This window comes from Cimex lectularius, unplaced genomic scaffold, assembly GCF_000648675.2.
Source record: "Cimex lectularius strain Harlan isolate CLEC.00 unplaced genomic scaffold, Clec_2.1 scaffold53, whole genome shotgun sequence".
NCBI lineage: Eukaryota > Metazoa > Arthropoda > Insecta > Hemiptera > Cimicidae > Cimex > Cimex lectularius.
Genome location: NW_019392659.1, coordinates 1,014,630 through 1,040,234, shown reverse-complemented (window position 1 = coordinate 1,040,234; position 25,605 = coordinate 1,014,630). Strand labels below are relative to the sequence as shown.

Below are 25,605 nucleotides of genomic sequence, written 5' to 3'. Positions count from 1 at the left end.
TGCCAATCATTTTCGAAATAAATGGGTTGGGCCATCTTGTAGTTACAAAAGTCATACTCCCGTTAGGTATAACTATGAAATGGTCGAACATTCCAAATGTTTCCTTTCATTAAAAGTGTTATAAAATAAGCTGTACAATCGAATTGTACGATAAAAATGTAGGATTCTCATTTAAAATAACAAAATTGGTTTCATTTCCAAGGAAGATGAGAAAGTTAAGTCAACACCTTACTACCGCGCGATTCCTGACTAAAATTAACTTGGGTTTGTGAAAGACGATTTGTTGCTCAATTTTATAGTTTCCGAAGAAAATGGGTGGGATATAGAAGTTGATACACCCTGTATATGTTTATATGCAATATATAAGTATCGTTTAAAACATACTAGAGTTAATTTACGCCACATTGCTTTGTTAGTTATAATTTACTATACGTAAATACCTGGCTAACATCAGAGTGCGCCTCACTCAAATTACGGTCAGTTAATAAAACGTTTTTATATTTTATTAACTTTTTTAAAGTCTAAAACGTAATTTTCTTTCAAACCTCAATTTATTGGACCTGGTCAACTTCTTTTTTGGAGACTACATTTTCGAATTCTACGTTTATGAACAAATTTAAACAAACCATATATACAATAAAATATATATATATATATTCCTATTTTTCGAAACAGAGTGTGGAAAAAAAGAAATGTAGAACTAATTTACGTAATACAGTATTGTGTTGCCCCAAACTCTTAACAAATCTTAATAAATAAAACTTTGACATCACAATCATGATAAAGGGGCGTGAAAGGGTAAGACCGCATACAACAAAAGAGTTAATCCCCCTTTCTAAGCCGGAAGGAAATTCTTCCTTTTTTACATTTATAACTTGTCACTAGTTCCTTATTTGAAATAAAAAATCCATTTGTGATTTATAAAATACTACGTTACAATATTACAATTTTGCTGCAAATCTTTAAACTCACTTAATTTTTTATAATACTTTATTCTAAAAATTAAATATTATTAGCCTTTCTTAATTAACAAAGGTACACCACGTTCGCGCTAAATTAAACGGTAGAACACGTTAAAGATCTTGGTTTCATTATTGACAGCAAATAAACTTTCAAACGCAAATTAGTAAAGCTAATGGTAAAACAAATAAAATTTTAGAATATATTACAAGCTGGACTAAAGCTTTCATGATTCGGATGCAATTATACATTTATTCATTTTCTCCGTTAGACCAATATTTTATTACTGTCCAGGCTCCCTTCTGATCCACCGGGATCGGAAGATTAGAATGCGTTACGAAAACGCTGATAGATTACCGAATATATAAGCATATATAATAAAAGTTAATGCACTAAACATACAGTTTTATATTAATTTGAATTTATTTTGTGGCGAGTTTTATAATTCGATATCAACACCTATTTGAACAAACAAAATTTAGTTATTTCCAGGAATACCACAATGAACAACTAAACACTACAAAACGTGAAATATCTGGCTAAGATCTAATATAAGAACATCGGAAAATATTCAACCTACCTTCCGACGACAGAAAATTTTAGTCCCTAACAGAGTTGACAGACAAAAATTAAGTCTTCTGTCTAAATATGAAGTAAATACAAGTTTTTGTTTGCATACAGAAATCCCGTCAGCGTGGCTTTTTCTGTGACGTGACTGCACTTATTGTCAAATCATAATGAGGGTATGTTTGTCACGGCGCCTCTGAGATGGAGTTAGTGATTTGAGATTGAGATTTTATTTATTTATAATAAATTTAAATGGAACACATCCCTTTAAGTTTGAAGGAAAGTAGCGGGGCACAATTACATCCCGTTACAATAATTGTTCTATTTGACCGTAGTCTAATTATGGAGGTTTTAACAATATTGTGCTACTGGGAAAAAAACCCCACAATAATAGGATATATGCAGAATCAGGTACATATTGCATTGAGTAGCTTTAACGATGTCACAGGAGTAATTATATATATAATTATATATAGCTGGTATTACAGCCTAATTTCTAGTCTGCATCAACAGAAATCCTACCATTTTCCGGCTGTATGGAATTCTTGACAAAATTAGCGATGTGAATTCCGAAAGAAATCTGAATTCTGTTAAACGAGAAAAAGACAAAACTAATTAGTTTTAATAAAAATATTTAATTATGAGGGATTGAACGAAAATTTAGAAAGAACAAAATATAAGTAACAATTTATTCTATCACTAAATAATTTAAGGTTTGCGTAGTGAAATGTCTATATAAACATTACCATTGAACATTTTTGGATCAAACAAATGTTTAGTACTGTGGACAGTAATATTAGTACATTTTCTTTTACATAACGATATAAATGTTTTTATACGTTTTGTAATAAATAGGTATAATAGTTAATGTGTAGAGATTAGTGGCTGTTAATCGATAGACCCTCCCGACCGCATCTCACGATATCTGAATAACTAATAATAGGTAATAGTTTAATAACTGTGTCTTCTCTTCCAAACTTTTAATATCGTAAAATCCTTTTTCTCACAAACAGCATCAGAGGACCGAGGGCGTGAAGGTTTATCCGAATATTTTGAAGTTAATTTTGCTGTTAGGCAGGGTTGTCTACTCAGCCCAGTTCTATTCTCTCTCTTTCTTGATAACCGAGGGGTCGACTCTCGAAGTGGAGTCCGAATTGACAACGTTAGCATATAAATACTACTTTATGCAGACGATATCGTCATTTGCGGGATGGCCACTCATGGGCTACAAAATAATATTAAAAGTATTATAATCATATCGCACCCAGGAGAACCTGACAGTTAATCACAAAAAGTCTGAAATCATGATTGGTGAAAGAATACAAATACCTTGGAGTTACGCTCACCCCTTACACACAGTTATTGTTATTTTCTCTTCCTTTTATTCTTTCACTCTTAACAACGACCTCCGGCATACGGATTGTGATCCATGCTGTATTATGCTTTGTTAATAATCATATTGCTTTATTCGTAGAAATAAAAAACGATAAAAAATAGTGTAGGTAAAAAGGAAAATCAATTTTTAAAAAAATACACATTTATTTCATTGATAGCGACAAGTTAAGTCAAAGAACTAATGATAACCAATATTACACAAAACAATAATTAATCATATTTATAAAAATATACTTTGTATTATATACAATTTGTCATACATTTAAAATTTTCTTGAATTTCTGTCCAGATTTGCTTTATAACAAGGAAAAGGCAGTGATGATGTCGCACATTTTATCATCGAAACCAGACGTTAACAGTACGTCTTTGTCGAACTTAAACGTCCGGTCGTTTCTGATGCCACCTAGACTACAGAAAGCAAATTTTGGAGCTCGTGGGTTCTTTTTTCGATGGTCTTCAACGTTTTTCATGTAATCGTCGAGATTAATGTTGGCGCCGATGACGACAAACAGATCGGTGTCGAGGGTTTCGCCGTTCAACGGGTTGAGATAGAGGCTTATCTCTCGCGTGCTTGGATAGTCCTGCAAATTGAACATCAATAAAATTATCAAGTTTAAAAATGATGATGATAAGAAGAAAATTTCAAACACAACTTACCCAGGTATCGGTGCCGATATAATCAACAAGCTCCTCTACAGACATCCGAGGCTCTATATATTCAAGAGTAATGCCTTTGAAAACAAGCAAGCTGGCGTTTCCAGCAGTTTGTGCTAAGTGCAAGGCAGCTACAGCAGCGGCCATGTCAGCATGAACAAACCGTTTATAGTTACAATAGGATGTAGATAGATTGTGGCAATCCATGATGACCATAATGCTCTTCGACGTTTTTGTTACATTTTTCTGCAATAGACGTAAAAAACAAGTATAAAAATCAAGAAAAGAAAAATTCAAGAATTATGAAGGGCAAAATTCATTCATTTACTCACTTCCATAGCTATGTCCATCTGTCTTTTCAAAGCTTTCAGGATATCTTGATTGACTGGCTTGGGCTTGTATAATTTGCTGTAGAATCTCCTGAACAGTAGAAATGCCAATGAAAAATTTCTATACATACAAATTAATAGAAAGGTTTTAAATTTTTATACTAACTCAGATTTGTTTTTCCATTTCTGATGTTCGATGCAAGACTTGCTCGGACGTATCTGCGACTCGACGACCGCACCGAGGTTTTCCAAGCGATCGCATACGTGAGACACAAAATGGGTGTCCCAAGAATAAAGTCCCGGATAACGGAGGAAACCGTTCTTTCGTATAGTTGGGAGTTTAGCGAGCAATTCCACTAGGTCCATCTCTTTTATTAAGGCTTCCCAGATATGTTTGTTTTCTAGTAGGACCTTGTTGGTCGTGTGGATGGTGTGTCTGTTAGCTCCAATTTCTCTGCAAAATCAAAAATGAAAATATAATACTAAAAATCATGATTAATTATAATAACGTTAATCGCGTAAGCAAACGCAGCTGCCTTTAGTGGACATGAAGAATCGATCTTTGCCAATTTTATCACGACTCTATGGTTCCATCCGTAATAATTCTCTCTATCGCTCACTAGTTCGACCAGTTCTAAATAATGCCGCCTTCGGTACCATCCTTCGAGGAATTCCATTACTGCCGGTCCTGTACCTATGTCCGGTAGAATTTCGTACGAAAATTTACAGAACATTAGGAATTCTTTGTCAGTTTGCAAGACCGTCAAAGCCAACTCCAACGCCTCTTCTTTCCAACCGGATATTTTGCAGCACTCGGCAACCACTAAAGGCACTAACGCGATATGTGAAGCTAGCGTCCCTTTTTGGATAAACTTAATCCAATCGAAGATCTTCTGCTTATCGACTTTGTTAAGCAGGGTCCTCAATGAAGCGAGATTAGTTCCCAGGTAATGATGGTATTGGACCCTGCATCCGGGGAAATATACAATCTCCTCGCTACCGTAAAGTAGAAACCTCTTCAATTTTGACTCGGCTATCGATCTGAGAATTCGAAATAAAGTATATGTTATAAAAATTGCATTTAAATTACCACTTATTATTTGAACGAATTTTGATTTATAAGTTGAACTTTGGAAAATTTTGAGAAAAAAAGTTTACTTACTCTGACATGTTGACTTCGAAGCGTCGAAAGTAGTCTTCTAAGAAGTAGTTGACGATGTTCAATGTAGAACGATTGGCAATCAAATAGTGCAAATTGGGAGAAATCCCCCTTTTTAATACCCGGGCAAGGTAGGGGGTGAGGCGTGGCCTAACTTGCAGGTTTCTTACCTGCGTAGCCTTTCACTTTGACCGTTATGGGTGCAACGAACGAAGCAACATGGCGTCCGGTGGTATACACAACTGTATGATCCTGTACAATATATTCATATTATTAAACAAATATTTTTAAATTTTTTCCTCCTATATTAATACTAATTTATTGGGATCCTGCAAAAGTTGTTTTACGAAAGTATTTCTTTAGAGAACCTTATACTTTCATTTACGAAAATTCAAGCCTTGTAGAACAAAACTTTATAAAAAATGATTACTTTTTTTAAATTTATATACTAATTTAAAATATAATCATTACTATTATTATTCCTGCGTTGGATCATATTTTCTTATATTTTAGTATTGTATATAGTATGCTTTCCGAAAAAATGGCGAAATGGATCACAGGGCATTTTACAGCCCGCACCTGTTTGCGCAAATGTCCTATTTTCGAAAAATATTTTTCATTTTTTCCCAACTTTTTGATATTTATTCCGGCCTTATGCATAGCCTTGGTGAATTACAAAATATTCGATCGAAAAGAAATGATGTTTTTTCTAATCCATGGGAAAACGCTTCTAATTTGGTTAATTTTATGCGGACTGCGATCAAAAAATTACAATGTAAAAATAAAATAAATAAAATAACCCGTTAACACACACATTTTCCCTTCTTCCCAGTACAGAAGCGGAATTCGGAATTTGAAATTCGCTGGAAATGTGTGCCATATCCTGACAGCTGTGAAAACCGATGAAAATCGGCGCCACAAATTCCGGAAATCTATGGTTTTTTGTATATCCTGGCACCTGACACCTATTATGTATGTGCCCATTTTATATTCTCTTAACCGGCCCAGCATTAAAGTGTGAATTGTTTTTTGAAATCGGTCAGTAGGTTTCGTTTTTGACATTAATACACATCCGAATATTCATTTATACCTATGTTAACGGGCATAGTGAACAATTCGTTCATTATTTGAAGTGACCGGGCAATATGAATATTGACCAAAGAAAATAGACAATGTCATTAATTTAGTGTTTTCCTACGTGTTTTATCTCTTTGACCGGCCACTATGCATAATGCTGACACATCGTTGAGCAAAGTGATAAAAATCTCAAGACAGAAAGATTGTTTTTCTGATAGGTTCATTCTAGCAGGGTAACGATTGCTAGAGTTGTCTTCCAACGTGTTTTATCAACTTATCAGTGATATCAGCTGTCAACAACAAAACACGAGGTGTTATATTCTGATATTTATTGTCCTGATTGCTGAACCGATTGAATAAATGATCCAATTGTCCAACACAAAATACCCAGCGGCTTGTGTTGGCGATACTGTGAGAGTTCGGGTAACATTTCAGCTTCAGGTGTTTTTGTTTTGTTTAGAATTTTTGTTAAATAAATTCATATGTTATATTTGTAAACCAAAATCGGAAGAAATATATGTTCCTTGTATATTGCGATAAATATTTACTTATTTAACGGTATCATTATTCCTACTTCCAATAAGTTTTTTTTTTCACGATCCGGATTTCGAGCCTACAGTTCAGCATAAATCATTAGGTTTCCGTTGTTTGCTATATATTGATGAATTATCAGAAAAAGTGGATACAATTCATAAACAAGAAGGTTTTAAAATAGCTTTTAGTAGCACGGTTTCACTTAAAAACATCCTCACAAAACCTAAAGACAAAGTAGACAACATGGCAAATAGCGCGGTTTACGAACTTAATAGTAATGATTTTACCAGTAGATATATAGGACAAAGAGGTATAGAAATAAAAAGGAGAGTAAAAGAACACTTGGCGAAAAGGAACAAATTTTCGGAATTTAAGGACCATCTAAAAGAATCAAAACACAAATTAAATTTAAATACGATAGTGTTACATAGTTTCAACAAATGGATAGAACTAGATTGGTTGGAGAAATTTGAAATTAAAACATATAAAATTGAACATGGATATAAATTCAATAATAATATGGTGGATTTTGATCTACCTTTTAAATATGAACATAAATAATATTAGAGATACAAACTAATCAACTCAATTAATTAAAATTTTCAATCAATTATTAAGGTATCATTTCAATTTTTCTTTTATTAATTAATAAAAATAAATAATAAAAATAATAAATGAATAGTAATAAAAATATAAAANCAAAAATAAATAAAATAAAATAAAAAAAGAAAAAATATATATCAAAATAATAAAAAAAACACTGATTTATAAATAATTTCTTATTTAATTGTGTCATAATTCCCGCTTTTCGAACGTTCAAAATTGAGGGGCATTAAAAACCAGCTTCTTATTGGAACATAGCGTTGGCGGGGGTATCGGCGGGTTCAATTTTGCAATTCACGTCGAAGGACGGGTTTGAAACTACTTCAACCTGATGATGAACTGTAACATCGAAATCCGGAACGTCAAAACAATTTACTGTGAGAAGGAATTTACTTTTTAAAAAAGATTATTACTATTGATTTTTGTTTTGTTTAGAATTTTTGTTAAATAAATTCATATGTTAGATTTGTAAACCAAAATCGGAAGAAATATAAGTTCTTTGTATATTGCGATAAATATTTACTTATTTAACGGTATCATTATTCATCCAAGTATTTAACGACTTTATTTGTTATTCTTATATCCGTGCGCAAAATTTAGTCAAGAAATCATGTAAAAAAACTGTCTCCCTTTATTTTGCAGCTAAGGAAACTATCAATTGATCTGGACCAGACGTATCTTAGATAAGGTCTTATATTTTTTTTTATTACTAATTTTAGTTGAAAATGAGACTTTAACCAATTATAATAACGATATTGCATTCCATTACCCTTATTTTTGTTTATTTATATTAAGGTATAACAACTTCAACCGAGATTGTTAAATGACATATACACGGGGAAAAAAAGGACCAAAACTAAATTAAACGATAAACATTTTATTACATAGATAGCTAACTGTAAAGTCAAATAACTAATGAACAAGTACAATTTTTATCGCGTAAAATTAATTAAAAGAATGTACATGGAATTATTTACAATGCGTCAAATATTTATAATTTCGGAGTGTTCCTTTAAATTTTGGAAAAATAGGCGATGATTTCGCACACTTCGGAATGCCATATAGGCTACAGAACTCAAATTTTGGCAAATTTAGAAAGAACAAAAAAAAACAGGAATATCATTTAATGAAAGAACAAAATTTAGGTAACTATTTATTCTATCATTAAATATTTTACCGTTTGCTTGGCGAAATGTCTTTCTAAACAATACCATAAAACATTTTTCACCAAACGAATTTCTGTTACTGTGAATATTAATATTAGTATATTGTCTATTAAATATCGATATAGATATTTTGAAATAAAAACGAAATACCTCTGTTCGGTTTTTGTCGTTGAGTCAGTCTTATCATTGACACGCAATTATCAAACTTTAAATACTACCTATTATATTTGCCATTGTAGGTTTTTATATGTTTTATAATAGGTTATGTGAAATATGGAGGTAAAAAGGAAAATCATTTTTAAAAAAATACAAATTTATTTCATTGATTGCTTAAAGCTAAGTCAAAGAATTAGGTATAACAAATATTTAAAAAAACATAAACGAACTGAACAATTAATCAACTTTATGAAATTATGCTTTGTGTTATTTACAATTTGTCAAAGATTTAAAATTTCCCTGAATTTCTTTCCAGGGTTCCTTTAAAAGTTGGAGAAAGAAGCGATGATTTCGCACACTTTATCGTCAAAACCCGAAGTTAAAAGTACATCTTTGTCGTACTTAAAAGTACGGTCGTTAGGAATGCCACCTAGGCTACAGAAAGCAAATTTTGGAGCCCGTGGGTTCTCTTTTCCATGATCCTCAACGTTTTTCATATAATTCTCGTAGTTGATGTTTGCCCCGATCACGACGAAAAGATCTGTATCGAGGGTCTCACTGTTTGTCGGGCTGAGATAGAGTCCTATTTCTCTCGTACTTGAAGAGCCCTGAAAAGGAGGGATTTATTGTATGTATAAATTATAAATCGGTGACTGGTGTTTGAAAAAAAAATGAATAAATAAAAACAAACTTACCGCTGTATCGGTGCTAATGAGGCTTAGAACATCGTCCAAAGAGGTGCGAGGTTGTAAATATTGATGGCAGATCCCTTTGAAAATTAGAACCTTGGTGTTGGCCAATGTGTTTCCGAAGTACAAGGCAGTCACAGCAGCCGCCATGTCTGCCTGAACAAAACGTTTATGGCTGCAATAAGATGAGGACAGTTTGTGGCAATCGACGATAACTGTAATGTTTTTGGTCGTCATTTTCGCATTGTTCTATGAGAGAGAAAAGAAACAAATATAAAAATTATAAACGAATATGAAAAGTCATTGCACAATTGTGTGATAAAAATCGTTTTCGTTTACACACCTTCAACGCTTTCTCCATCTGTTTTTTCAGCGCATTCAGGATGTCTTGGTTAACTGACTTGGGCTTGGAAAACCTCTTGCAGAACAGCCTGGAAAATAGGAATACAAATAAAAACGGTTTGGAGACAACAATTAATAGAAATAGCAGAAATTTGTATACTCACTGAGAACTGTTTTTCCATCTTTGATGCTCGATGCATGACCTGCTCGGACTTATTTTCGACTGGAGGACTGCACCCAGACTTTCTAAACGGTCGCATAGATGAGGCACAAAATGAGGGTCCCACGAATATAGGACCGGACACCGGAGAAACCCTTTCTTTTGTATAGTCGGAAGTCTAGTGAGCAGTTCCTGGAGGTTCATCTGTCTTATAAGGGCTTTCCAAACTTGTTTGTTTCCAAGAAGGGACTTGTTGGTTGTGTGAATGGGGTGCATGTAAGCTCCAATCTCTCTGCAAAATCAACAAAATATTTCGATTATAAAACAAAACTTGTATTAATATTAATAAGTGGATATGTTGGGTTATGATGGATACTCACATGACAGCTTTATCTGCGTCGGTTTCATTTTTGAATGCCTCGACTCGGTTCAGATGTTGGACGACTTCCCGAGCCTCTCCGTCGTTTCCGTACAGTTGGTTCATTAACTCCGCTCCTCCAGTCGCGTAAGCGAAAGCCGCTCCTCTAGGTGGACAGGGAGAATTGACGTTGGCCAATTTTATGACGTCTCTATGGTACCATCCGTAGCAGCAAGGTCTCTCGCTCACTATTTCGACCAGTTCCCAAAAATGCAGCCTTCGGTACCATTCTCGAATGAATTTTGTGACGAGTGGCCCAATTCCAATGTCCGGTAAAATTTCGTAGGAGAATTTACAGAACATCAAGAATTCCTTGTCTGTTCGAAGAACCGTCAAAGCAAACTCCAACGCGTCTTCCTTCCAACCTGATATTTTACAGCACTCGGAGATTACTAAAGGCACTATACAGATGTGTGAAGCTAGCTTTTCATTTTGCACAATCTTGACCAAATCGAAGATCTTCTGCTTATCGACTTGGTTCAGCAGGTTTCTCAATGAAGCTAAGTTAGCACCCAAGTAATGTCCGTATTGAACTCTGCTACCGGGGAAATAAACGAGCTCCTCGCTGCCGTACAGAAGGAATCTCTTCAATTTCGACTCGGCGATCGTTCTAAAATTACAAAATATATTGTTATGTATTGAAATAAATAAATGTGCGTACGCATTAAAACCCTCACTATTTGGTAGGACATGAAAGTTTGATTTTTGAATATGCACTTTACAGAATTTGGAAATTGGTTAAAAGTAATACCACACGTACCTTTCAGACATGTTGATTTCGAATAGAAGAAAATGGTCTTATAGGAGATAGTTGACGATGTCAGTTGTTCAACGATGTACAATCAAATAATAGAAATCTTGTGGAAAAATCCCTTTTTAATACCTGGCATAAGTAGTGGGAGGGGAGACGTGGCCTAACTTCCAGGTTTCTTACCTGTCCATCCTGTCCCTTATAGATATGTAAGGAACAAAGCATCATGGCGTCCTGTGCAAATTCAAGTGTTTAAAAGTATAAAATATATCCATTTTATTAGAAATATATTTTTAAATTAAACCATATACATTAATAATAATATTAATTTTGCTTTACTGGTGACCATTCCTTTAAAACTAGATTAATAATTGTTTTCGCATTTTCGACTGATTACTACTACTGCGAACACTATATGCATTACGGGTGACGACTTAGATATCAAATATATTAAAATTGTATTAACTTGGAAAATTAATTATTCTTACGCAAATCAGAAAAATGTTCTTCATCAAAGCTAAGAAGGAACACTTTTTTATAAAACCCCGTATTTGTCATATGCTTTCAGAAATAAAATCTTGTAGATATCTTAATTAATTACATTTGGAGGCGATGAACGTGAAATCATCGATTTTAATATAAATTTATTTTACTCGATCATTTCAAAAAATATTAGAAATCTGTCAAATCAATTTAAGTTTTATTATGTCGTTCGAATATGTAATATTCTATTAATTTTACAACTGTTGTCATTAATAATCACCATGCAGAATATCGAGTAATCTGGTTGAGTGTATGTCACCAGAGTATGTTTGTAATTATACATATTATATGTATGCTAAACATTGTTTAAATTCTTCAAATACAAGTAGGATGGTAATAAAGTCGTCACACCTACGTTACACCAGACCGCATCTTAAATTTATTTAAATTTTTATTGATCGTTAACTAACAGTCAGTGAACACCACACATATCCTACTTAAGTCGTTTCTAGGGCTCTTGCAGTGATCGAGATTTTATTTTTATATTGCCGTATCTAGTTTTTCGCAGATAATTAAAACTACAGTATTCCGTTATTTGAATGGAATTCGTTGTATCAGAGTGTCGACATAAGTAACAATTGATTCCAATCATTCCCGAGTGTGCTTACATGTATAGAAAAATTACTATATTTGGCGGCCGTTTTCTTCAAATCAACAAACACAAATTTATAGGAAACCGTTTAAATAATGCCACCGTCCTTTTATACACTATAAACAAAATTAGATTTGTACTTCAATTTACATTTTCCTACTCACAGTAACTTGTTTTCGACGAACCGGATCAGAGCTTATGGCTTATAATCAGGTTGAAGCAATTCGACAACCACGTCTATCGACATGGATTGCATGACTATAAGATTTTTCTTCAAGTTTTTATTGAAGCTTAATAAAATGAATTAAAATCATCAAAAACATTTAAAAATTCTAAGAAAAGAAAAAATGAGCAGAAGGATTACTTACTAGTCAGAAACTAAACAAATAAACATAATAAAAATGTGGGGTTCGTATCGGTCGGTGGTGATGGGAATATCGGTCAATTGGCATCAGCAGTTTCCCTAGTGGTAGCTACCAGTTAAGTAGAACAATAACATGGGCCATTTGCCAATTGATAAATAAATAAAACCTAAATAAAAAAGATAGCACTTAGAGATCAAGACTTGATAAAGATTTGAATTAAATACAAAAGTCGGCAAAGATTCGAAGTCGTTTTTTTTCCAACAACCATTGACAGATATTCCCATCACCACCGATACGAACACCACAATTATATTCAATGGTCATCACAAGTTACATAATAAAAATGACCTTATAAGAAATGAACAATCCATATAAGAATTTTATGATCATTTAAATTTAAAAAAAATCAGAAAATACAAAAATTGATTAATGAAGTGCATTTATGATGGGCAATAATTGTTTTATTTGTCTGTTTCATACCAAAGAAGAACAAAACGATTTTTAAGTCAAACAACATCTTAGAAAAATGCCCATGGACATGGTTTGAACTGCATACATGAATGAAGTATATGGCATGAAAATTATTGGTATTCTTGATGAACAAAAAGAAAATCTGTGATGTGGGTATGATTTTTGTAATAACGACGTATCCCTCCCTTTGAAAAAAATATGGGATACTTATTTAAAATAACAAAGTTCGTGTGAGTTGCAAGCAAGACGAGAAAGTTGAGACTGACACCAGGCGATTCCTATCCAAAATTAATTTCGGTTTATATAACACAATTTGTTGCTAAAGATTGGTTTCCGAAGAAAATGGGTGAAACATAGAAGTTGATACATCCCGCATATATTTATATGCAATATACTATTATCGTTTAATCCGAACTAGAGTGAATCTACGTCATATTGCTTTGTTATTTATACTTTATTATAGGGAAAATCCTGGCTAACGTCAGAACGGGCCTCAATCAAATTACGGCCAGTTAATAAAACGTTTTTTCTTATCCCGCCCGTTCCATTGACTTTTTTATCTCAACTAAAAACCTTAATTAATTGTAATATATTAATTGGTCAAGCGGACCAGGAAATTAATGAATTTAATGATTAAAAATGAAGTATACTTCACTAAAGCTCTCCGTGGCCATTTCATTTGTCGTCGAGAATCCAATCCGATTACACGACATTTGAAAAATGGCAAGAAGGAGGAAAAATTCAAAACGTGGGTTTGAGATGGGAAGTTAGTCTACGAGTGGATCGAGGTCACGATAGCTCAAGTGGTAGATAGGTTTTTATTATATTTAACTTTTCTAAAGTCTAAAACGTAATTTTCTTTCTAACCTCAATTGATTGGACCTGGTCAACTACATTTTGTAGACTACTTTTCGAACAAATTAAAACATACCATTTATAAAATATAATTTATAAAATTTTATTCCTATTTTTCTAAACAGTGAGTAACGTAAAAAAGAAATGTGGAAGTGATTTAGGTAGTACAGTATTGGGTTGCCTCATACTCGTAATAAATTTATAATAAATAAAACTTTGACATCAGAATAAGGATAAATGGGCGTGAAAGGCTAAGACCCCATACAACAAAAGAGTTAATCCCCCTTTCTAAGCCGTGAGGAAATTCTTCTTTTTTACGTTTATAGCTTGTTACTAGTTCCATATTCGAATTAAACTAAATATTTGTGACTTATAAAATCATATTAACATTTCCTTTATTTTATTTGTCACTACAATTCAGCTGCAAAACATTACGCTCACTTAAATTTTTATATGTTATGCCACAAATTACATATTATTAGCGTTTCAAATTTAACAAAGGTATATCACGCTCGCTGCTAATTAGACCGTAAACCGTTAAAGATCTTGGTATCATTATTGAAAGCCAATAAACTTTCAAACGCAAATTAGTAAAACTATTGGTAAAGCAAATAAAATTTTAGGATAAGGACTAATGTGTAGAGATTAGTGACCGTTAATCGATAGTTATTCAGATATCGTGAGATGCGGTCGGGTGTGATGTAGGTTTCAGAAAAACATTTTCTTTATCGTGCCAACGTTTCGATCTTTTATTGAGATCATCTTCAGGGCCTGGGATTTACAAACAATGTTTACATTTAACAAATACATTTAGGATGTGGATAAGTGAATTTATACAATGCAAAATATATTTTATATTAAAAACAAAGTATTACACAGAAGACAAACACTTTGAGTGAGTAGAAATACTTTGTTTTTAATATAAAATATATTTTGCATTGTATAAATTCATTTATCCACATCCTAAATGTATTTGTTAAATGTAAACATTGTTTGTAAATCCCAGGCCCTGAAGATGATCTCAATAAAAGATCGAAACGTTGGCACGATAAAGAAAATGTTTTTCTGAAACCTACATCACACCCGACCGCATCTCACGATATCTGAATAAATAAGGACTAATGTTTTCAAACCTCAATGGATTGGACCTGGGCAACTACGTTTTTGTAGACTACATTTTCGAATTCTACGTTTATGAACAAATTAAAACAAACCATATATAAAATATATATATTCCTATTTTTGTAAATACTGAGTGTGGAAAAAAAGAAATGAAGAACTGATTTACGTAATACAGTATTGGGTTGCCCCACACTCATAACAAATGTTAATAAATAAAACTTTGACATCAGAATAAGGAGAAAGGGGCGTGAAAGACTAAGACCCCATACAACAAAAGAGTTAATCCCCCTTTCTAAGCGGAAGGAAATTCTTCCTTTTTTACATTTATAACTTGTCACTAGTTCCTTATTTGAAATAAAAAATCCATTTGTGATTTATTATTTATTTTATTTGTATTTACATTACAACTAATATATTACAATTTAGCTGCAAATCCTTAAACTCACTTAATTTTTGATAATACTTTATTCTAACAATTAAATATTATTAGCCTTTGTTAATTAACAAAGGTACACCACGCTCGCTCTAAATTAGACGGTAGAACGTTAAAGATCTTGGTTTCATTATTGACAGCCAATATACTTTCAAACGCAAATTAGTAAAGCTATTGGTAAAGCAAATAAAATTTTAGAATATATTACAAGCTGGACTAAAGCTTTCATCATTCCGATGCAATTATACATTTATTCATTTTCTCCGTTAGACCAATATTTTATTACTGTCCACCTATTTGGGATCCCTTCTGATCCACCGGTATCGGAAGATTAGAAGGCTTTGCAAAAATGTTTACGCCTGATAGATTACCGAATATATAAGCATATAAAATAAATGTTAATGCACTAAACATACAGTTTTAGATTAATTTGAATTTATTTTGTGGCGAGTTTTATAGTACGATATCAACACCTATTTGAACTAACAAAATTTATTTATTTTTATGAATACCACAAGAACAGCTAAACAATACAAAACGTGTAATATCTGGCTGAGATCTAATACAAGAACGTCGGAAAATGATCAACTACCCTCCGACGACAAAAAACTTTAGTCTTTAAAAGAGTTGACAGACAAAAATTATGTCTTCTGTCTAATTCTGAAGTAAATACAATTATTTGTTTGCATACAGAAATCCCGTCAGCGTGGCTTTTTCTGTGACGTGACTGCAGTTATTTTCAAATTTTATTGAGGGTATGTTTGTCGAATATTCGAATTGTGATAGACGAGAAAAAGTCAAAAACTCATTAGTTTTAATAAAAAATATTTAATTATGATGTTTTGAACGAAAATTTAGAAAGAACAAAAAAATGTATGTAACAATTTATACTATCGCTAAATTATTTACGGTTTACTTGGTGAAATGTTTATCTAAACATTACCATTCAACATTTTTCGATCAAACAAATGTTTAATACTGTGGACAGTAATATTAGTACATTGTCTTTTACATAACGATATAAATATTTTGAAATAAACAAAACAAAATATTTAACATAAATAACACAAAAATATTTTAAAATATATTACTTGCTATACTAAAATTTGCATGAATCTAAGAGACTTAAAATTTTATTCATTTTCTCTTTCAGACCAATATTTTATTACTGTTCACATATTTTGGCTCCCTTTTAATCCAACCATATCGGTAGCTTAGAAGGCGTTACAATAATTGTTATGCTTGATATATTACCGATTATGCAAGGATATTCAATAAAAATTAATGCATACAGTTTTAGATTAATTTGAATTTATTTTGTGTCGAGTTTTATAGTACACACATTTAAACAAAGAAAATTAATTTAGTTTTATTAATATCACAATAAAACCCTATACACTACAAAACATGTAATATATGACTGAGAACTACTACAAGAACATAGGAAAATGTTAACAACGGAACAGGAATCCCTTCAGCCTGGCTTGGAACCTGACGTGACTGCAGTTATTGTCAAAACGTATTGACTGTATGTGTGTTTGTGTCAAGACAGTGAGACGGAATTAGAGTAACCAGTTGGGGTCTCTAATCGATTAATGTATTTATTAGCTCACTATATTTTAAGGTAGCACATTACCTTTGCCTCCTTACAATGGAATTCATTAATTTAAAAAAATACTAAAATAAAATAATAATTTAATAAATGTTATATTTATTTAATAAATAATAAATTGTAAAAAAACGTATTGAATTTCTGATTTCACAATGGTATAAAAGGGTCCTTTCGTCACAGGAAGAAGGAGTGAAATAATTGTGACAGGTGGCTGAGTATATGGCTTTACACTGGTTGAATGTATTTATTAGTGTGATTGAGGTGATGTATACTCTGCTGGCTTGCAACTGAAGTTTTGTAAATAACGGCGAATATTTTACATAAGTTTTAGTACTTCTGCCAATAAGTGGAACAACATAAATGTGTAAATGTAGTCATGCACATGACACTGGGGCACAAAGTCCGGGGTGGAATGGTCGAATATAGATAGCAGCACTTTAATCAGCAATTAGTAAAAACTGCGAAAAGGAATATAAGAGAGGAGCCGGCAGGACCATTGGTGTTTGAAAAATGAAGTGGAAAGCTTTTTGTGAACCTATACCTCATTTTACTTATTAAATTCACCCGTTTTCGTGGTCCGCTTGACGAAATCTATTTGGCGCCGAGAAACAAATATAATCCACATTTGAAAAATGACAAAATAGAGGGAACATTCAAAAGGTCAGGTTGAGATGGGAAGATAACGTCCGAGTGGATCGAAGTATATAGCCGAAGGCCGCGGGTTCGAATCCCGCTTGTGACGCTCACTTTTTATCTCAACTGATACCTTAAATACAGGTTAACTACCAATTACATTTTGCTATACGTTTTATAATACGATAAGTGAAATATGGCAGGTAAAAAGGAAAATCAATTTAAAAAAATACAAATTTATTCATTGATAGACAATAGCCAAGTCAAAAGAACTAATTATAACAAATGTTAAACAAAACAATAAACAAAAACCAAACCATTAATCATCTTTATACAATTATGCTTCGTATTATTTACAATTCGTCAAACATAAAAATTCACAGAATTTTTTCCAGAGTTCTTTTATAAAGTGGAGAAGGCAGAGATGATGTCGCACATTTTGTCGTCGAAACCCGACGTTAAAAGTACATCTTTGTCGTACTTAATCGTCCGGTCGTTCAGGATGCCACCCAGGCTACAGAAGGCAAATTTTGGCGCCCGTGACTTATCTCTTCGATGGTCCTGAACGTATTTAATGTAATTCTCGTGATTTATGCTTGCGCCGATGACGACGAAAAGATCCGTGTAGAGTGTTTCGCCGTTCTTAGGGCTGAGGTAGAGTCCTATTTCTCTCGTACTTGAGCATTCCTGCAAATGTTACGATTAGTAATGAATCGAGAATTGGTAAATGAAAATAAGAAGAAAACGAAAACGCAACTCACCCTAGTATCGGTGCCTATATTGTTTACAAGCTCGTCTACAGTCGTGCCCCGTTGTAAGTATTGATATTTGATCTCTTTGAAAACAAGCACCCTGTTGTTGGCTGATGCGTTTCCGAAGTACAAGGCAATTTGAGCAGCCGCTATATCAGCCTGAACAGACGGTGAACATCTACAATATGATCTTGACAGCTTGTAGCAATCTACAATAACAGTAATGTTCTTGGTCGTTATTTTGACGTTTTTCTGTAAAATAAAAGAGAAAAAGCATAAGAGATATGAAAACGGAAAGAACAACAAAAATATAACTATGTAATGAGAAACTATTTCATTTACTCACCTGAAAAGCGTTCCGTAATTGTTTCTCTCGTACAAGGGTCTGGTTAGACGTGTGTATGTTATGCGTGGAAGCTCCATTCTCTCTACAAAATCAAAAATAAAACGATAACAGTAAAGTATCATTTTTAACACTAATAAATAATTATATGAGCAATACTAACGTGATAGCTTCATCCGTGTCGGTTTTACTCTTGAAAGCTTCGAACCGGTTCAGATGTTCGACGACGTCTCGAGCCTCTGCGTTGTTTCCGTACTGTTGGTTCATTAACTCCACACCTCCAATCGCGTAAGCGAAAGCAGCTCCCATCGATGGACATGAAGAATTGACATTGGCCAATTTTATAAGGTCTCTGTGGTACCATCCGTAGCAGCAAGGTCTCTCGCTCACTATTTCGACCAATTCCCAACAGTCCAGTCGTAAGTACCATTCTCGAATGAATTTCGTGACGAGTGGGCCATTTCCGATTTCCGGTAAAATTTCGAAGGAGAATTTACAAAACATCAAGAATTCCTTGTCTGTTCGAAGAACAGTCAAAGCCATCTCGAACGCCTCTTCTTTCCAACCGGATAATTTACAGCACTCGGAGACCACTAATGGCACAATACATACGTGCGAAGCTACCTTCTCTTCCTGTACAAACTTGACCCATTCGGAGATCTTCTTCTTGTCGACTTGGTTCAACAGGTTCCTCAATGAAGTTAGATTGGAACCCAGGAAATATCCGTATTGAACTCTGCCACCCGAAAAATATACGATCTCCTCGCTGCCGTACAGAAGAAATCTCTTCAATTTTGACTCGGCGATCGATCTGAAATTAGAAAGCATGTTATTTACTGAAATAAATATATGTACTTATGAAATAAAACAAACACTATCTGTTAGATTATGAACTTTTTTTTAATTTGCACGTTTCCAGAATTTGGATTTTGATTAAAAGTAACACCACACTTACCTTTCAGACATGTTGATTTCGAAACGCAGAAACTGGTCTTCCAAGAAGTAGTTGACGACTTTCAATGTAGAACGATTGGCAATCAAATAGTGCAAATTGAGTGAAAATACCCTTTTTAATACCTGTCCTTGGTAGGGGGCGGGAGGAGTGGCCTAACTTCCAGGTTTCTTACCTGTCCATCCTTTCCCTTATTGGTATTACAAGGAACAAAGCAACCTTGCATCCTGTGCAAATTCAACTGTTTAAAAGTATAAAATATATCATTTTTGTTAGATATATACTTTTTTAAATTATTCAAAATACATTAATAATAATTTTAATTTTGCTTGATTGGTTATTGGTTGAAGATAATTATTTTCGCAATTTCGAATGATTACTACTGCAAACACTGTATTTATTACGGGTGACGACTTAGATATAAAAATTATAATTAATAATAAATAAATTAAATATTGTATTAAATTGACAACTTTTGTCATTGATATACGCCACGAAGAAGGTCGAGTAATCTGGGTGAATGAATGTCAGCAGAGTATGTTTGAATGAATCATATTATATATGTATTAAATACAATTATGAAACTAGCATTATTGACTATCATCTGAATTTTAGCATGTGGGAGTTTGGATAAAATTCATGTATCCTGTTTATGTCGTTTCAAGGGCTCTTACAGGGAACGAGTTTTTACTTCAATATTGCTGTATCTAGTATTTCTCAGAAAAATTTTTAATTTTAGTTTACAACCGATAATTAATTAAAACTACACTATTCCGTTTACAACATTTAACTTGTTGTAGCTGATTATCTAGTCACTCCCTAGTGTGCTTACATATATAGAAAAAAATTGCTTTATTTGTGGGCCGTTTTCTCCAAATCAACAACCACAAATTTTATTGAACCGTTTACAGGATATCCGCCGTCCTTTTATACATTATAAACAGAATTAGATTTGTAATTCAATTTATATTATCCTACTCACAGTAAGTTGTTTTTAACGAATTGGATTTCGAGGTAATAGCTCATAATCAGGTTCAAAATGTTCTACAACCACGTCGCTCGAACATTGGTTGCAACACTGCAAGTTTTCACATAAAGCTGTTATGTATTTAAAAGTACAACTAAGTGCACATAAAAAGCTACTAAATATAATTTTTAATTAATATAAGCTAGGCTTCAAAGAACCCTTTGATCCCTACACTATTCTTATGCGATTCCTACCTTAAAAAAAACTTTCTAATACCAATCATTTTCGAAATAAATGGGGAGGCTGTAGTTACAAGAATCATACTATAGGCAGAACTATGAAATGGTCGAATCTTCCAAATGTTTCCTTTCAGTAAAAGTATTATAAAATAAGCTGAACTATCGAATTGTACGATAAAAATGTTCAATACATTTTTTATGTCCTATACACGGGAATCTCATTTAACATAACAAAGGTGGTTTCATTTCCAAGCTAGATGAGAAAGTTAGTCAACACCTTACTACCACGCGATTCCTAGCCAAAATTAACTTGGGTTTGTGAAAGACGATTTGTTGCTAAATTTTATCGATTCCAAAGAAAGTGGTTGGAATATAGAAGTTGATTCACCCCGTATATGTTTATATGCAATAGACAATGGACAAACAAACAATGCAATATAATTTATTATAAGTAAAAACCTGGCTAACGTTAGATCGCGCCTCACTCAAATTACGGCCAGTTAATAGAACATTTTTTATTCTATATAACTTTTCTAATGTCTAAAACGTAATTTTCTTTCAAACCTCAATTTATTGGATTTGGTCAATTTCTTTTTTCCAGACTACATTTTCGAATTCTACGTTTATGAACAAATTAAAACAAACAAAATATAAAATATATTTAAAAAGTTATTCAGATATCGTGAGATGCGGTCGGGTGTGATGTAGGTTTCAGAAAAACATTTTCTTTATCGTGCCAACGTTTCGATCTTTTATTGAGATCATCTTCAGGGCCTGGGATTTACAAACAATGTTTACATATAACAATTACATTTTGAATGTGGAAAAGTGAATTTATACAATGCAAAATATATTTTATATTCAAACAAAGTATTTCTACTCACTCAAAGTGTTTGTCTTCTGTGTAATTGTGCCATCCTTGTGTGTCGTGTTGAGAGTGCCAGTGAGATTTTGCTGTTTCATGTTTATATACCGACTTCCTTCCCCACCTCCTCAAAACCAAACATATATAAACATGAAACAGCAAAATCTCACTGGCACTCTCAACACGACACACAAGGATGGCACAATTACACAGAAGACAAACACTTTGAGTGAGTAGAAATACTTTGTTTGAATATAAAATATATTTTGCATTGTATAAATTCACTTATCCACATCCTAAATGTATTTGTTAAATGTAAACATTGTTTGTAAATCCCAGGCCCTGAAGATGATCTCAATAAAAGATCGAAACGTTGGCACGATAAAGAAAATGTTTTTCTGAAACCTACATCACACCCGACCGCATCTCACGATATCTGAATAACTATCGATTAACGGTCACTAATCTCTACACATATATTTAAAAAAATGTATTCCTATTTTTCCAAACAGTGAGTGAGGAAGAAACGAAATGTAATTTACGTAATACAGTATTGTGTTGCCCCACACTCTTAACAAATCTTAATAAATAAAACTTTGACATCACAAAAAGGAGAAAGGGGCGTGAACGCGTAAGACCGCATACAACAAAAGAGTTAATCCCCCTTTCTAAGCCGGAAGCAAATTCTTCCTTTTTTACATTTATAACTTGTCACTAGTTGTATATTTGAATTAAAAACATTTGTGACTTATAAAATCATATTAACTTTTCCTTTATTTTATTTGTCACTACAACTCAGCTACAAAACATTATGCTCACTTAAATTTTTATATGTTATGTCACAAATTACATATTATTAGCGTTTCAAATTTAACAAAGGTATATCACGCTCGCTCCTAATTAGACCGTAAACCGTTAAAGATCTTGGTATCATTATTGACAGCCAGTAAACTTTTAAACGCAAATTAGTAAAACTATTGGTAAAGGAAATAAAATTTTAGAATATATTTCATGATATACCAAAACTTGCATGAACCTGGGAGACAAAATTTTATTCATTTTCTCCTTAAGACCAATATTTTATTACTGTTGATTTATTTGGGCTCTCTTTTAATCCAATCATATCGGTAGCTTAGAAGGCGTTACAAAAATTGTTATGCTTGATATATTACGTATTACGCAAGCATATTCAATAAAAGTTCATGCATACAGTTTTGATAAATTTAAATATGTTTTGTGTCGAGTTTTATAGCAAACATATTTAAAATAATACAATTTATTTATTTTTCTTAATATCACAATAAACACCTATACACTACAAAACATGTAATATATGACTGAGAACTACTACAAGAACGTTGGAAAATGTTAACACCGGAACAGAAATCCCTTCAGCGTGGCTTTGTCCCTGACCTGACTGCAGTGATTGTCAAAAATTATTGAAGGTACGTGTGTTTGTGTCAAGGCGACTCTGAGACGGAAGTACTGTGATTTATGGACACTAGTTAGTATGTAGGATTGAAAGAATTGTGACAGACGGCTGAGTACACGGATTGAAAGTTTTTAATCTGGGTGAATATATTAATTATTTTGATTCAGGTTATGTACACCCTGCTGGCTTCCCAACTGTACTTTTGCAAATAACAGCATTTATTTTATATTTGTTTTAGTACTTCTGCCATTTAATTAATTGGAACAACATAAATGTGTAAATGTTGTCATTTATAACATTTAACACTGATTTTGGGACAAAGCCCCGTGTCGATTCGTTGAATATAAATGGCAGCACTTTTATCAGTAATTATGAAAAAATGCGAGATCGAAAATAAGAGAGGATCCGGCATGGCCATAGGAGTTAGTCCGAGAAAAAAACACCTCAAACCTGAATAATGCACATATTTTCTTTAAAGAATTAAATTTACTATTGACAGAGACGCAATTGTTAACTTGCGAACAGAATTCTCATATATGTGACGTAGACTGACATTTTTATTTTTAATTATTTTGTAAAAAGGAGGAGAAATGTAAACATTCATTTCAACAAGTTCAGAACAGATCTCGATTTGATTTACCCAGTTTTGTTGGAATAGGCATCCCTTTGATGTCAGAGATTATATTTTGCATATCTGGTATGACAACCTCATTTCTAGTGTGCATGGACAGAATTCCGACCGGTTTCCGGCTGTATGCAAATCTTACTTTGAATGGCAAAATAACCGATCTATAGGAAGGCGTGTATTCTAAAAGTAGTCTGATTTCTGTTAGACGAGAAAAAGACAAAAGCTAATAAATTCTTATTCTTCGTACACGGAAAAACTCTCGCGTGCAATTGTCCTGCAAATGAAACATGAATAAAGTTATCAAGTTACAGACTGATGATGATAAGAAGAAAATTTCAAACACAACTTACCCAGGTATCGGTGCCGATATAATCAACAAGCTCCTCTAAAGATATCCGAGGCTCTATATATTCAAGAGTAATGCCTTTGAAAACAAGCAAGCAGGCGTTTCCAGCGGTTTGTGCTAAGTGCAAGGCAGCTACAGCAGCGGCCATGTCAGCATGAACAAACCGTTTATAGTTACAATAGGATGTAGATAGATTGTGGCAATCGATGATGACCATAACGCTCTTAGACGTTTTTTCCTCATTTTTCTGGAATAGAGGTAAAAAAACAAATACATATAAAAATCAAGGTACAAATTTTGTATGGATAGTCAAATTATGCGTACGTAAATAGTGTTTGTTTTGTACAGTAACTTATTTTCTTGTTAATTATATTATTGTTGTATACAATAACTAGAAATTCATTTGTATATGCATAGATAATTATTTACAGTAGTTATTTATTAACTTATGATTTTTGAATTACACAATTTATTTGTTAATAAAATCAAGCTTTAAATAAATTGGTTTTGATTGTGTACATATCTGACGGAGGTGATGAGTACGATAACCTGCTATTTTTAGAATAATTGATTAGTATTATGTTGTTCTTGTGAATGTTATTAAGATCACAATTAATTAAGGTTTTTAGTTGAGATGGAAAAAAAGTTAGTGGCAAGAGAGGGATTCGAACCCACGACCTTCGGCTAGATATGCCGCTGCTCTACCAGGGAAAACTCATAAGGTGGGGTTGAGATGGGGAGTTGATGTCCGAGTGGATCGAGGTCACGATAGCTCAGGTGGTCGAGCAGCGGCGTATCTAGCCGAAGGTCGTGGGTTCGAATCCCTCTCGTGCCATTAACTTTTTTTCATCTCAACTAAAAACCTTAATTAATCGTAATGTTTAATTGGTCAAGCGGACCACGAATTAATAAAGTTAATAAGATCATTAAACGAAGAACATATTTGCAATTCTGTTTATATTCATATTGATAAGCTTAAATAAACCTAAATCCAATTAAAGAAATAGAAATTCCATTTGCCAAGTGAAAAAGTAATTAACGAGCAAAATTTCAGCCACAAATCAAATAAGAGGAGCATTCACGATCTTTGTGTCAACCCTGTTAACTCTGTTAAGTCCTGTTAGATAGAGAAAAATGATGACGTAGACTTGTAAGAATCGGCTTGTTAACGTTGACCGATCTAATAATACCCCAGGGTCAATGTTAGATGTTAGGTCGAATATGTAGTCACATTGCTATCCGTTAGGGCTTAAGTAATCAACATGGCAGTCATGAATTTAACAGCTGTTTTTTCTTTACAAATAATTTTATTCTTAAATAAGCACATCAGATCAATACATTTATTTTGTTAATTTCTGACCTGCCCTTATACTCTCATTCATAATTGACACATCCCAATCCTATAAAAATGTAGGCTGTAAGACCTAGGATACAAGTTAGGTATGTCGGCTCGAATTGAAGAGTGCCATTCGTTAGTACTTTTCGAGTGCATCAT

The 25,605-nt window shown here is 33.1% G+C and overlaps 3 protein-coding genes across 4 annotated transcripts; all 3 read right to left on the bottom strand.

The window, feature by feature from the left end:
- Positions 1-3,211: 3,211 nt before the first annotated feature.
- LOC106669037 lies at positions 3,212-5,175 on the bottom strand. The gene is made up of 5 exons (XM_014398283.2): positions 5,068-5,175; positions 4,072-4,946; positions 3,909-3,996; positions 3,580-3,822; positions 3,212-3,503 (listed from the first exon to the last, which is right to left on the bottom strand). The coding sequence occupies exons 2-5, from the start codon at positions 4,269-4,271 to the stop codon at positions 3,219-3,221; spliced, it is 816 nt and encodes a 271-aa protein (XP_014253769.1). The 5' UTR covers positions 4,272-4,946; positions 5,068-5,175; the 3' UTR covers positions 3,212-3,218.
- A 3,748-nt stretch (positions 5,176-8,923) lies between these two features.
- On the bottom strand, positions 8,924-10,980 carry LOC106669036 (60 kDa SS-A/Ro ribonucleoprotein-like). The gene is made up of 6 exons (XM_024224830.1): positions 10,970-10,980; positions 10,172-10,819; positions 9,796-10,083; positions 9,633-9,720; positions 9,296-9,538; positions 8,924-9,208 (listed from the first exon to the last, which is right to left on the bottom strand). The coding sequence occupies exons 1-6, from the start codon at positions 10,978-10,980 to the stop codon at positions 8,924-8,926; spliced, it is 1,563 nt and encodes a 520-aa protein (XP_024080598.1).
- A 6,965-nt stretch (positions 10,981-17,945) lies between these two features.
- Positions 17,946-19,941, bottom strand: LOC106669081. 2 transcript variants are annotated; one of them, XM_014398346.2, is made up of 5 exons: positions 19,637-19,941; positions 18,845-19,492; positions 18,685-18,766; positions 18,348-18,590; positions 17,946-18,273 (listed from the first exon to the last, which is right to left on the bottom strand). In XM_014398346.2, exons 1-5 carry the CDS (start codon positions 19,645-19,647, stop codon positions 17,989-17,991), a joined length of 1,269 nt encoding a protein of 422 aa, XP_014253832.1. In that variant the 5' UTR covers positions 19,648-19,941; the 3' UTR covers positions 17,946-17,988. The 2 variants fall into 2 exon arrangements, with proteins under 2 accessions (XP_014253832.1, XP_014253831.1); XM_014398345.2 differs by lacking the exon at positions 19,637-19,941 and having other exon boundaries at positions 18,845-19,560.
- Between the last annotated feature and the right edge of the window lie 5,664 nt (positions 19,942-25,605).